The sequence below is a fragment of the Rutidosis leptorrhynchoides genome, chromosome 11 (assembly GCF_046630445.1).
Source record: "Rutidosis leptorrhynchoides isolate AG116_Rl617_1_P2 chromosome 11, CSIRO_AGI_Rlap_v1, whole genome shotgun sequence".
Classification (NCBI taxonomy): domain Eukaryota; kingdom Viridiplantae; phylum Streptophyta; class Magnoliopsida; order Asterales; family Asteraceae; genus Rutidosis; species Rutidosis leptorrhynchoides.
The window spans coordinates 313,393,540-313,407,379 of NC_092343.1; the positions used below are offsets into that span (position 1 = coordinate 313,393,540).

The 13,840-nt window shown below is 31.2% G+C and overlaps 2 protein-coding genes across 11 annotated transcripts; both read left to right on the forward strand.

Moving 5' to 3' along the window:
* Window positions 1-2,219: 2,219 nt before the first annotated feature.
* LOC139876870 (uncharacterized) lies at window positions 2,220-9,157 on the forward strand. 10 transcript variants are annotated; one of them, XM_071864264.1, is made up of 8 exons: window positions 4,449-5,106; window positions 5,349-6,133; window positions 6,566-6,634; window positions 6,866-6,905; window positions 6,994-7,045; window positions 7,902-8,149; window positions 8,244-8,380; window positions 8,477-9,157. In XM_071864264.1, the coding sequence occupies exons 4-7, from the start codon at window positions 6,878-6,880 to the stop codon at window positions 8,279-8,281; spliced, it is 366 nt and encodes a 121-aa protein (XP_071720365.1). In that variant the 5' UTR covers window positions 4,449-5,106; window positions 5,349-6,133; window positions 6,566-6,634; window positions 6,866-6,877; the 3' UTR covers window positions 8,282-8,380; window positions 8,477-9,157. The 10 variants fall into 10 exon arrangements, with proteins under 10 accessions (XP_071720360.1, XP_071720365.1, XP_071720368.1 ...); XM_071864267.1 differs by having other exon boundaries at window positions 7,912-8,149; XM_071864263.1 differs by having other exon boundaries at window positions 5,349-6,634.
* A 2,495-nt stretch (window positions 9,158-11,652) lies between these two features.
* Window positions 11,653-12,233, forward strand: LOC139875664 (NAC domain-containing protein 2-like). The gene is made up of 2 exons (XM_071862980.1): window positions 11,653-11,863; window positions 12,049-12,233. Exons 1-2 carry the CDS (start codon window positions 11,653-11,655, stop codon window positions 12,231-12,233), a joined length of 396 nt encoding a protein of 131 aa, XP_071719081.1.
* The last annotated feature ends 1,607 nt before the right edge of the window (window positions 12,234-13,840 follow it).

Genomic DNA, 13,840 nt, shown 5'->3' on the forward strand with positions numbered 1-13,840 from the left:
AGTAATAAAGTTTGCTCAATGATTGTACATAATGTTTCAAATATTGTACATACAGTCATGGGGGTGTTTTATTTTCTTTTCATAATAATCGTAAAATTTATTTTTATTTTGTATGTTTTTATGGCATTATCGTGTTTTTTAATATTTAAGTAATTAAGTATGATTTAATAGAATTAATATAGAAATATTAATGACATCATCTTTTATGAAATTAAAATGTAATCTACTAAATGATGACATCATCATTTTAGAAGTTTATTAGACTATATAGATAGATATAGATATCTATACATATATATATATATATATATATATATATATATATATATAAAAAACAAAAAAGTATGTGCTTAGGTGGCATTTTGTGATTAAATTGAATTAATTATTCATTATAATTTAATATATATATATATATATATATATATATATATATATATATATATATATATATATATATAGAAGATATAGATTTACATATATAGGAATAGATTACAATTAATATTATATAATTTTATATAGTTTATGAACACATATTTAGAAACCCAATATTCTGAATTACTTATACACATTCGTTACCCAAGAGTCCACTAAATTACTTATACAAATTCTATATTTAGAAGCCCAATGTAGTCTATTACCCATTACCCATTACCCACATACTAACAACAGCCGTTTATTGTGAACTCCCATTGGCCCACTTGTACACCCTCTCTCACAATCAGTTACTGCTCACGATTTACACACCGTTTTTTGTGAACTCCCATTGGCCCACTTGTACACCCCCTCTCACAATCAGTTACTCCTCACGATTTACACACACTACTTTCACACATTTTCACACACACTATTTTGGGCTTTTAAGTAAAAAAAAAAAAAAGGAAACAAAAACCGGAGTAAGGGTGCGTTTGATAAAACTGAATGATTTAGCGCTGAATGGTTCAGAATCTGAATGATTCAAAACCTCTGAATAAAGTATGTTCTGAATGAATAAGCTGTTTGATAATCATTAAGATTGAACGATGTAAACTGAGTAATATTACCTTATCAAAGTTTATAATGAATAAAATCTTCAATATACTTGTTAGTTAAGAGTTCAAGATAGGATTTGAGGAGAAAATTACATAAAATTTAGGCTCTTAATGGTTAAGAAAGTGTTTCGTCTCTGAACCATTCAGCACTGAATTCTGAATCATTCAGCAGCATATGTCATTCAGATGTCAGAAACAAACGCACTGAATGCTGAATGGTTCAGCATTCAGCACTGAACCATTCCATTCAGAGGCAAACAAACGCACCCTAAGGGGCTGTTTCTTTTGGGATTAATGAGATTAATTGTTGCAAAAGCTTATTCGGTCACCAGTTTGTTTGTTTACTTGTGCATTAATGATTAATAAAAAACTAAAGTAATGACTTTCTCGGTCACCCTAAAATCCAGTGTAGTCCCCATATAGCTACTTTTCTTTACACTATTTTCCATCTCTACCCTCTAACACCTAACCTTTCTCTTTCACTATTTTGTCTTCAATTTTTTTCTTTCTTTCACTTATCTTCTATGTTAGAAGAAAAATATGAAAAACATCTGACGATAAAAATGTTGAAGATTTATGATAACTTTTGTACTATTGATGGAACAAAATTACTCATCTTCTGTATCCATTTTTCTCAAGAAATTAGATATCTCTGAGTAAGAATTATGAACGTGAACTGGGTCTCCTAATTTCTAATTTCGCATATCAAATCTTGAAACGTGCATCTTCAGTTCGTAACCCATTTGGATGAATATAAAAAAATACTATTATTTTTTTCGAAAAAATGAGTGGAGTATTGTACTTTATGTATGTATTTGATAACAGTTACGGGAGTATTTTTTAAAATATAAGTAGTGATTTTAAGATGATGTTTGATTTGCTAATTAGTTAAAGATGTATGGAATTTAATTATATGTAGCAATTTATATTTAGGGGCAAATTAGTCATTTAAACTATTCAGTCCGTTCATTCAGCATAAAAAGTAAACAACATTATTGTTTTAGTGATTACTCCATATTATCATCCATATCCATACTGCCATCTATATCCATATTTAACTTAATAGAAAAAAAAAAAAAAAAAAAAAAAAAAAAAAAAAGTAAACAGCCTTAAGTCTCACTGACTGTACATCCACCATGCCTTCCAACCATACCACACCCCCAATCCTCCCATTCTCCATATCAGATCTGATTCACGCACTCTCTGTGTCTCATAATTCCATCCGATTTTATTTCTCTCATAATAAACCCTAAAAGTGACCAACCGTTCCTCTTCAACGAATGTACAGATCTGGGCTTCGATTTCGCACCAAAACCACCGGAACAGGCTGTAGTTGTACAGGTATGTTTTTTTATTTATTTTGCTTTTGATATTTGATATACAAACAAGCACACGCATGTTTACAGGTGCTTAAGCTGTGCTATTTATATACAAATCAACTGATATTCCCTTCACAATTTCCTGTATTCTTTACAACGTGGATGCTTGCAATACATCAACAGATTCAAACTAGGTGATTAATTTATTGTAAATTTGTACAGGGTTTTGATTTGTTTGTAATGGGTATATCTTAAATTTTCTTAATTTGATTTAAATTCTTAGTATTTGTTTCTGGGTATGGCTGTTCTTGAACTCTGTTTTCTAACCGCGTAACTTATAAGATGTGATCTTTCTTGCCCAAGTTTTAATCTTTTCTCTAAATCAGTGATGTGAATATTGACATTCAGTTATATCTGTGTGATTTGATTTCATTATGGATCTTTATGCTGATGGTATTTCATTTATTCATGTTAATTTGAGTAAACACACAAAAGTATGTGTTTTTATGGTGGTTGCAGATTAGGAATTGATAATTAACATGTGATTTAGCTTAAATTTTAAGTTTGATCTTATGGGTTTTGTTTATTGTGGTACGCATTTGGAACGAATTGAGCTTACTGGAGGTTTATTGTTCATCCTTTATAATTGGTTATTGATATATGGTTTGCTTCTATTGTTGTGTATCTTATTATACTACATATCTAATTGCCATAGTCCAAATGAATAGTTGAACTATCTCAATCTCCCACTACGGACCCCAAACTTTATTCACCATACGAATTGACCCCCTCCCCAATTTTACTAAAAAACCCCACACCCTCGAGAAAATACAAAACACCCCCAACCCTAGGGGTGTGCACCATTTGGTTTGAAACCATTTAAACCGAATATCGAACCGAAACCAAATCGAAAAAAACCAAACCGAATTTGAAAAATGGTTTTGGATCGAGAAAAACCGAAACCGAATTAAACTATATATCTAATTGAGATAGTCCAAATGAATAGTTGAACTATCTCAATCTCACACTACGGACCCCAAACTTTATTCAACATACGAATTGACCCCCTCCCCAATTTTGCTAAAAAAACCCCACACCCTCGAGAAAATACAAAACACCCCCAACCCTAGGGGTGTGCACCATTTGGTTTGAAACCATTTAAACCGAATATTGAATCGAAACCAAATCGAAAAAAACCAAACCGAATTTGAAAAATGGTTTTGGATCGAGAAAAACCGAAACCGAATTTTAATTCGGTTTTTCGGTTTGGTTTTCGGTTTTGAAATTTTTTAATTTGGTTAATCGAAAACCGAATATAAAACCGAATTCAATTTATACAATATTATTGTATACATGTACGAGAGACGATTTTGAATAGATATTTTAACTCTTCAAGTCAAATTCGGTTTACTTGGATTGAAATCCTATTTTAACCTTTAATTTCATAGTTTTCCTTTTAACTCTACACTTTTGAAACTGTAATCATTTCAAGTCGATTTGCTATTCAGTTCAATTTATGTGTGTGTGCACGTTGAATCAATCAAATTTATATACACTGCTTTACAACAGTTTATTACTCATTAAAAGTATACACTATGACTAAAACAGAGGAAGTTTTAGTTTTGTTATTGGTATTGGTTTTGTTTATTTTTTGATATAAAATGTATTGTATTATGATATTATATAAGTTTATTTTATTTTCTAAAATACGTATATATGTTCGATTATATATATTATTTTAGTATGATACTTACAAAGTTAATAATATAATGTTTATTTACATCGTGAGAAAAAAGTAAATAAAAAAAAATCGATGTGGAAGTTAATTTGGTTTTAACCGAAACCGAACCGAATTCATATTTGGTTTTCGGTTCGGTTTTGGTTTTGGTTTTGATAATTGAATTTGGTTTCGGTTTGGTTTTTGGTTTTAATTTTTAGAATTTCAAAACCGAAAAAACCGATCCGAATAAACTGAAAAACCGAAAACCGAACCGATGAACACCCCTACCCAACCCTACCCCCTTACCCCGACCCGACCCGACTCCCCGTTATTATAACTATAATAATATTATATAATATATTTTGTCCTTGCACCTTTTTTTTTTTTTTTTTTTTTTTTTTGTTTTCACCTTTTTTTTTTTTTCCTTTTTCCAAAAAAACTCCCAAACTTTGTTCAAAAATTAAAACCGGCCCCCCAAACAGGGGGTAAAGTGTCAAATAACCATTTTCATAAAAAATCTTAACTAAACTCCACCCAAATATTCAACGGATCATATCTTCTCGCTCGCAACGAGTTAAATTTTTCCGACACCATCGTTAAACTCGAAATAATTTTAGGAACACAATGTCACTAACTATACGCAAACTGGACTCTTTTTAAAAACGCTAAATATTTGAGGTACTTTTCATATACGTTGATTTTGCGTTAAATTTTTAAAAGTCGACAATTCCATAGCGAAACGCGGAGATGCACATATATTGTTAATTTAAAATAACATTTAAATCTTTCACGGATTATACCTTTTAGTTCGACTCGAGTTGCGCTTCAACGACATCATCCTTATCCACGAAATAATTTTACAAACTAAACGCACTAAAATACATTGAAAATCGAACTCCCGGCGCGAAGCGAGGGTTCGTAAACTAGTTAGTTTTATTTGTTAATAATTCCCACACTGGATGTGGTTTGATTAATTGGTTTTTGTGTTTTAGGTGTTGAACTCAATCAGTTTCGGAATAAAACAAATGGTAATGATGAGGTATTGATTCTAAATTGCACATAAGAAAATTGTGAACAAATTGTGTTTATTTTTTTTATTATAAATCCCAAAGTTTGACTGTTAATTGTATTGAAATATGTATTGATCGATCATCAATTCTTAATTGTTTTTTTCTTTTTTTTTTTTTTTTTTTTTTTTTTTATGTTGATCGAGTTTGAATCAACCATCAACATTTGGATTTTTTTGGCTAACTACTTTTACTAATTATGGTTTTCTTTCAGTTTGACTGCAGGTTTTACGGTTATTAGGATATCCATAGCCCTAGGTAAGTTTTTCCATGGGACTAAGTAAGTTCTTCTTATGCTAATCTGTTACAATGGCAGCAAGTTGAGTGCAAGGTTATAATTACGATGATTGTTTATATATTTAATGCATTCCTTTATATGTTTGTTTGATTTGACTTATTGTTGAGTAGTTCTACTTTAGTTTGTAGCTATATAATTGTGAATATAAACCTTGATCTTTAGTAGGATATGACACTTATTAGAAAATGGAGTTGCAGATTTAGGTGAATTATGTTTTACTGATAATTCGAGCTTGAGAAGGAGTAGAAAGTTCATGGTTGGTGTGCGCATCGCTATTACTACTTCAAAAAGTGATAGAATTAGAGGCGCAAAAAAGTCAGGCTTTTGTTGTGAAAGATCAGCGTGGAGAGTTTACGTCTCCACTCTTACATTTAATTTAAGATACACTTTAAGAGCGGGTCGAAAGTGGTTTGGGATTAAAATGGGCTAAAAACAAATTTGGGTTGAAATGGGTCAACATTGGTTCAGGTTGAAACGGGTCAAAAGTGCTTTGGGGTTAAAATGGTTTAAAAGCAGTATCGGGTTCAACGGGTCATAATTAGTTCATGTTGAAACGTGTGAAAAGTCAATTATTGATTACCCATGTTTTCATGTATGTTGAACAGTCAATTATTAGGTTATTGTTTATGTCGTCTTTGATTATGTTTTACTTCCTTTTTTTTCTTTCAGGTATTGGTTTTTATTCCGCTGTAGTTGTACAGGTATGTTTTTTTATTTTGCTTTTGATATTGGATATACAAACACGCATGTCTCCATGAGCTTCAGCCATTTAGGGAGTTGGAATTCCGGCAACATTTTCAGGAACAAACACCATGTATAAATAGAATATAGCCAAATTGATTTTGATTAGTTGGTGACTTGAATATGTCTAATGACTGGGAGATCTTTTTGCCGAGATATTTAGTCGATTCATGAATATGTCTGATGTAACGTAACATATTGAAACCATACAATCTTATACAATTACATAAAGTACACTCTACTGTATGGTTGATAAAGTTCAGAGATGGTAGGTACTTAAATGAAATTACTAAATTCATTTGATGTTTATTTCAGTCATTCTTATAATCGAACGGATTTGAGGATTTTAGACCTGACAATTTTATAATGTTGTTGTATCTGTGTTATTGCAGAATGCATTGATGGCTACCTTATCAAAAATATCATATGAGAACCAATAATAAGACTCAGCTGAATTTATAGTAATGTCGTAGTTGTAGTACAAATTAATATATGTTTGTTAAATGTTTAGCTACTGCTGCAGTTTACTTGATGTTTTATTATGATGAAAATCTTCACTCTGAATAACGAGTTACTTTACATTCACATTTACAGTGTTATCCTTAAATTTTGTTATGTTTGTTTTTATTGAGTTTCTAATTGTTCAAAAAGTAAATATAAGTTGTTAATCAGTTATTATTATTTTTGTGCAGCTAGAGGCACCAATGATATGGAGAAGGAATTACAACGGAGGTAGACCCCACCATTTCGTACACACCTTTATGTAAGTGCTAATTAGCATGAATTTTGTTATAGCGTGCATCCTATGTTCTGTGTGTAGGCTTATATTTGCAAAGGAGGAGCTCAAGAAATACAAAACTGGAAATGACCAGGTAAGAATATTGTGTCGGATTAAACTTCTATTCCAGCAATGTAGAGGTGTCACTTTTGACCCATTTATTAATGAGTAGGCCGATTTGGACTGTCATAATTACATGGATACAATCAGTGTTGTAAAAGTCGGCCGACTTGGCCGACGCGTCGGCCGATGCGTCATTTTTTTGGGTTCTCCGTCCCGTTTTTTCTGAAAACGACTCAAAAGTCTGTTAAAACTAAAAGTTCGGTCAAAGTCTGTCAAAAACACTCAAAATCAGTCAAATTTTCGTCAAGATGTGATATGTTTTAAAATTAGGGTTTGTTTTCATTTTTTGGGCCGCTCTTTTCACTGTGTCCTTACTGATTATGTACTCGGTAACATTAATTGAGTTTGAAGTTTGATTGTATTTAAATTAAGTTCTTATTTAAAAAATTTATGGTACAGAATCAACTATTTTATACATATATAAATATATATATATTTAAGAAATTATTAAGAAAGTCAACGTTGGTCAACGACCGATGCGTCCCCGATGCGTCCCCGACTCGGCCGACGCGTCCTTTTTAGGTCTAGTCCGATGCGTCCCCGACTCGCGACTTTTACAACCTTGGGTACAATCATTAAGTTTAGCTAACCAAGAAATACTTGAAATGAAGTAATATGAATCTGATTTAAAAAGTTCTCCAAAACCTGACTATAATGCTCAGCTTGTAAAATTAGTTACTAAAATTACTTCATGTTGTCTTTTGTAATGCGTCAACTTCGAAAATAACAAAAACGGACAGAAATTGTTATGTCTTAAGTCGGAGTCCAAGTTGCCATGTTACCCAAGCTAACATTTTGCCACTTGTATCTCTACTGTTGTATATAAGTATTTCGCAGATGGTACAAAGTGTATCGAAAATTGTTGATTCGGAGAAAGGTTCTTTACATGCCAATGCAAGAAAAGATGCAACGATATCAAGAATCATCGTTCCTTCCGTTAAAACAATGTCTACTTGTGAATCATTGAATAGCCCGGATGTTGAATATATTGACAATAATGACATTGCCGAAATCGATTCTATTGAAAGGAAATTGTATAGCAAACTGAATATTTCTGATCATGTTGATACTACAGGTATTATATTTAACTATTTGATCATAAATCTTGTGGGTTGCTTTAATTTTTTTGTTGTAGTTGAATTAAGGCGTTTCGAATTGTTTGTTTTTAGGGAAGATGTGCAAAAGAGAGATACTTATTAAGACATAGGATATTGAAGAGATTGTAAATCTGGATGTCAGTTTAATGTATCGACAATCATGTGCAACTATGGCTTGTGACATTTATCATCACCTTAGAGCTACCGAGGTGGATTTTTTATCTTTGTAAAACCTATATTGGACTTGTACCTTGAGTATTTTTTTTTTCTGTTTCAAATGTAAATTGTTTCTCGGTTTTTCTCAGATAAAGAAACGGCCCAGAGTTGATTTCATGGAGAAGGTGCAAAAAGACATCTATCCGAGGATGCATGCAATTATAATCGACAAGCTTGGTGAGGTACAAAATTGACCAAACACGTTAATAAGTAACTTTTGTTTGTTGTATTGGGCTTTGGGCTTGTGGAATAATACAGGTGACCATGAAAAATTAGCTTCGACTTTTGAAGGATGTGTTATTCAAACTGTGGTGGCCTTGAACAAGGTGAAAAGGGTGTTTAATCAAATGGATGATGTTGGGCTACATCCTAAAAAGGTCAGTTGTACCATAAACAAAGACAACTTATAGTCACTACTAAAGATTTGATTTCTTATGATTGTTGGTTGTAGTTGTTAAATTGAGTGACAAGGATCGTATGGCAGATGATTAAAGAGAAGGTTTGATTAATGATTATGAAGATTGTGATGTAGTTTTAAAGTTATTTTTGAAGTTGCACTTTTTGTTTTCATTTTTCATTTATGTTTTACCAGTTGATTATCCTGTATACTAATTTAGATATAAAGTATCGTTATAATCCGTAATATAGATGTTTACATGTTGCAGGCTATAAGTGAGTCTACTAATTTTTGAAGTTAAACATTGAATGAATTCTTTTGAACAGTAATAAATATGTAAAATTTTAGTAATATATACAAGTTATCAGTTGGTTGCAATGCTTATCATGCTTAAAGTAGAGTAATGAACTATGGTATGATTTGTACTAGTAAATTGATGTAATATTAAACTGTGCAATGCTTATCTTTTAGTTTCTTTTTTACCTAAAGAGAATTTGGGATTTGAACCATAGTTTATGTTGTTGTATGGATGTCAACAAATGACAGTCAGTTGCGTAGGATATAATTGTTTTTCGTTGTAGTTTGCATGCCCCAAAAATCATCAGGTAAAATGTGCCGTGTAAATCGATAGCTAGCGCTAAAATCACATAAACCTTAGAAACCTTAGAGCAGCAACGCGCGAACTCTCAATTCTTGTTAATTCCATTTAAGATAATATGGACTCACTAGCTTAACACTTCAAGCTTAGGTATTACAACATTAATTAGTTAACATTAATATTATTATAATTTTCTTTTAGCAAAAAGTGATTTGAATTTAAAGTCTAAGTTCTTAAAATATTTATGAACACTCAAATATAACTATTAAAATATTTATGGACACTCAAATATAACTATTATAATAAGAACTTTTAAAATTCGTCAACATCACGGGCTATCAAACTCAAAAGGAATTTTTCAAATTTTTCAACATCACGGACTCTTAAACTCAAAAGGATTTTTAAAATTTGTCAACACTACGGGCTCTTAAATAATTCTTATATTTTTCCTATTTTTTTAGTATCACTATTTACGTATCAATATGAAATGTAAATTACATTTTTTGCAAGGTTTTTTACACACCCACGGGCTCAAAAACCTAGTGTATATATATATATATATATATATATATATATATATATATATATATATATATATATATATGTATATGTATATATATATGTATACATATATCTATATATATGTATACATATATCTATATATATGTATACATATATGTATACATATATATACATATATATGTATATATATATACATATATATGTATATATATATATATATATTAAAATTTGGGGAAGAAATGCTACGACTTTGTTATTGTATTTTGATTTTTTTAATAAAATAATACGGATTATCATAATAGTCTTAATAATGTATTTTGATTTTTTGTTTTGTTTAATAATATAATATGGAGTAATGTATTCCATACGAAACAATATCTTAATTGTAGTTTGCATATATCTTAATATTTTTGACCAAAAAATTATGTACCTTTTTCTTTTTTATAATGATGATTTATTATATATTTAATATCTAATATTTAATTTGATTTAATAATAAACTAATGCGGAGAATTGGTTTAATTGAGAATTTTACATGTAGGATTAATGAATTTAGATTAAGTGAGAAGATGACACTTATATTTAATTCACATGTTTTATAATAATGAATAGATAGATTTTATTTTATTAGTGTAAGCAAATTTTGTCACTTGGTTAGTTAAAAAGTCCTTCACATTATATATGTACAATTTATTTTATTTTAGTAGTGTTGCCCCTTAGACTCCGCCATTTCCATGACATTAACACAACAGCCAATTCTATAAAAGTGGAGTATAGAGGAGGTAAGATGTAGACAATCATTCTTCTATCTAAAATAAAAAGAAGTCATTTTCTTCACCCAGAGTGAATCACCTCTAGAGTAGAGAATATCCTCGCTCTCAATGTTCTACGGATAGAGAGATTGTTTTCGAATTGACATCCAATAAGTAGGTTAAAAGAAAAAGAAAAAAAGAGACGCCATGAAAATGGTAGAATCAAATTTCCATGGGTTTTAAGCCTGATTGAAGTTTAATTTAGACTCTAAGCGAAAGTCAAGTTGTCAATAAATCGACGATTGTTGTTGACTACCATTAATAGAGCCAACCTGACTCGATTAAAGAGACGCCACACTCTTCTAACGCGTTTTTAAAGCTAACCTGACTAGCATTGATTTCAAGTAAATTATCATTATTTAAAATGACTGTTAGATGACATTAAATCATTGCATTATATTTTAATAGTGTAAGCAAATTTTGTCAACTTAGTTTAGGAAAAAAGTCCTTCACATCATATATGTATGCTCATGATTTTTTCATCATACATCCGTATAACCTTCATATTTTAATTTGAACTAAATTTAATATATTGTAAATATTACAACTCTATATAATTAAATAAGTTGATAACATATTTTAATTGAGTTGAATTATAATATAATATAACTCTCACACCTACACATAAAAAAGAAAATTACAAAATTATCTCATATTGATTAGGACCGCCGACTAAAAGGACCGCCGACTAAATTTCAAGCCAAAATATCTGGATTCAACAACGTATATAGCTATTTTACAACAAAAGTTATATTAAGTACGTGGAAATATATATTAGTTTTGTTTAAACTTGTTCGAAACTTGCGCTTCAAACTCAACAAATGTTATAAAATTCCATTTATTTCCTTTGCTCTATAAACTGTGATTAATCATCTTCAAGAATCAACTCTCGCCATATTTCCTGCAAACTTGCGACTAATCTCATTGATCATCATCATGGAAGTAACACAAGTTATTCCACATAGAAACCAAGTAAGACAACCCGATTATTACAATAAATCGCCACATGGCTGTCGATTTCGTCCAACCGATGCGGAGCTTATACTTTATTACCTAAAACAGAAGATTCAGACAGGAAATCACCCGGAATGTAGGTTATACCAAGTTAATCTTTACGACTATAATCCTCGAGAACAGACCTCTAAAGGTATGTAGCAATAACCCTTTAATGATCGATATATACTACGTATATATTTGATGCACGTTTTATCTTTTTCTTGATTTATGGTTTCTTGTTTGTTTTTGTATATTTCTTAAGATATACATAAGTTATGTCATTCATTTTTTACTATATCAACAATTAATCTTTGATGACTTTGTGATGACGTACAGATGAATATCGGGGGTATGACAACGATACATGGTACTTTCTGACACCTAGAACGCCAAAAGATCCAAATGGAATTAGACCGAATAGAAAAACCAAAGACTCTTGGTTTTGGAAAGCGACAAAAAAGGATAAAAACGTGTACAAGAATGAAAGAAGTCGACAAGTGATTGGAAAGAAAAGAACTTAAGTATTATGATTCGGACATAAACAAAACTAAATGGCGAATGTGGGAGTATACTACCGTTGATCCAAATATTCCTAAAGGAACTAATGCCAAGAAGGTACATTATATTAACTATTACATCTTAATATGTGTGTTCATATATTAGTCGTTGTTGTTGTTCTTGTGAGAATATACATCTGTTTTTTATATACTGCTCATTAATATTGTTGTTGTTTGTTAGCATACATGTTATAAGGTTCTATTTGTTGTCAACATGATTCTTGACGAGTGTTTGTTATATATTCTCATGTGGTTAACTGAGTTGGTATTGTGCAAAGTTTACAAGATAAAGAAGACAATTGATCGTTGTAATCAAGCCCAACAACAAGAAGTTCAAAACGCGAGAAATCAAGAACACAATGATCAACCCACTGATGAAAAGCCTTCTCCCAGACGACGAAGACTATCGGTTGATCAAGAAAACCGCAGTGAAACGAATGAACTTCAAGATGTTCTAATTCAACACACTAATCATATTGATCAGGCGGCGTTTGTGTTCAGTTCTAATACACAAATGGTCCATAACATTGGTACAAGTGGAATAAATTTATTGGGTGGTTTTGGTCATAATCATGGGTCCAACATTAGCCCATATCTGATATCTATGCAACCGATAGCTACATATGATGCTTCAAATTTTATACCCAACACGTAAGAGCATCAAGGGTCAAAGATACAACAAGTTTTCGGGAGCCAAAATCAATTTATCTCAGCCTTACCAACAAACGGTTCTCAACTTTTGGCTGTTTATCAAGAAAATAATAAACTTCAAGATGTTTTATTTCAACACGCTAATCATCATCAGACGGCGTTTGTGTTCAATTCTAATCCACAATTAATCCAAAACATTGATACGAGTGGAATAAATTTATCTGGTGGTGGTTTTGGTCATAATCATGGGTCCATCGTTAGTCCCAATTCGTTATCTATGCAACCAATAGCTACACAAGAGCATCAAGGGTCTGAAATACAATAAGTTGTTGGGACCTCGACATGTGGATACTATCAGAATCAATTTAATCCAGCCTTAACAACAAACGGTTCTCAATTTTCAAATATTGCATCAAATTCTGACAACACGACTGAAGTTCCTTCAAGAGATATTTTTCAACAACACGTTCACAACATCAACCAAGATACTCAAATTACACGAAACCATGTTCTTGAGAATGGTGGTGCTGCTAGTGATGATGGTATCTGTTTGATGACAGAGGAGAAATGGAATGAAATGTTAAGTTTTAGTTTTGAAGATGATTCAAGCGTGTACTTGGAGTAAATAGATCAAGAGATATTTGAAAATAGAGACGTTGTTGAAGAACATCTTCTTAAGGATGGTGCTACTCCTGCTGATGATGATGATGATGGTATGTGTGTAACAGAGGAGGACTGGAATGCAATGTTGTCAAGTCTTAATTTGGATATATGGAATAGAGATGTTGTGGAAGAAAATGTTCATAATAAGAAGACACTCACATTGTATGGAATGTGCTTGACAATGATGATGCTCATGCTCCAACTCCTACAGATGACATGAATGAATTATTGGCACCATTTGATAACGAAGATCTTTC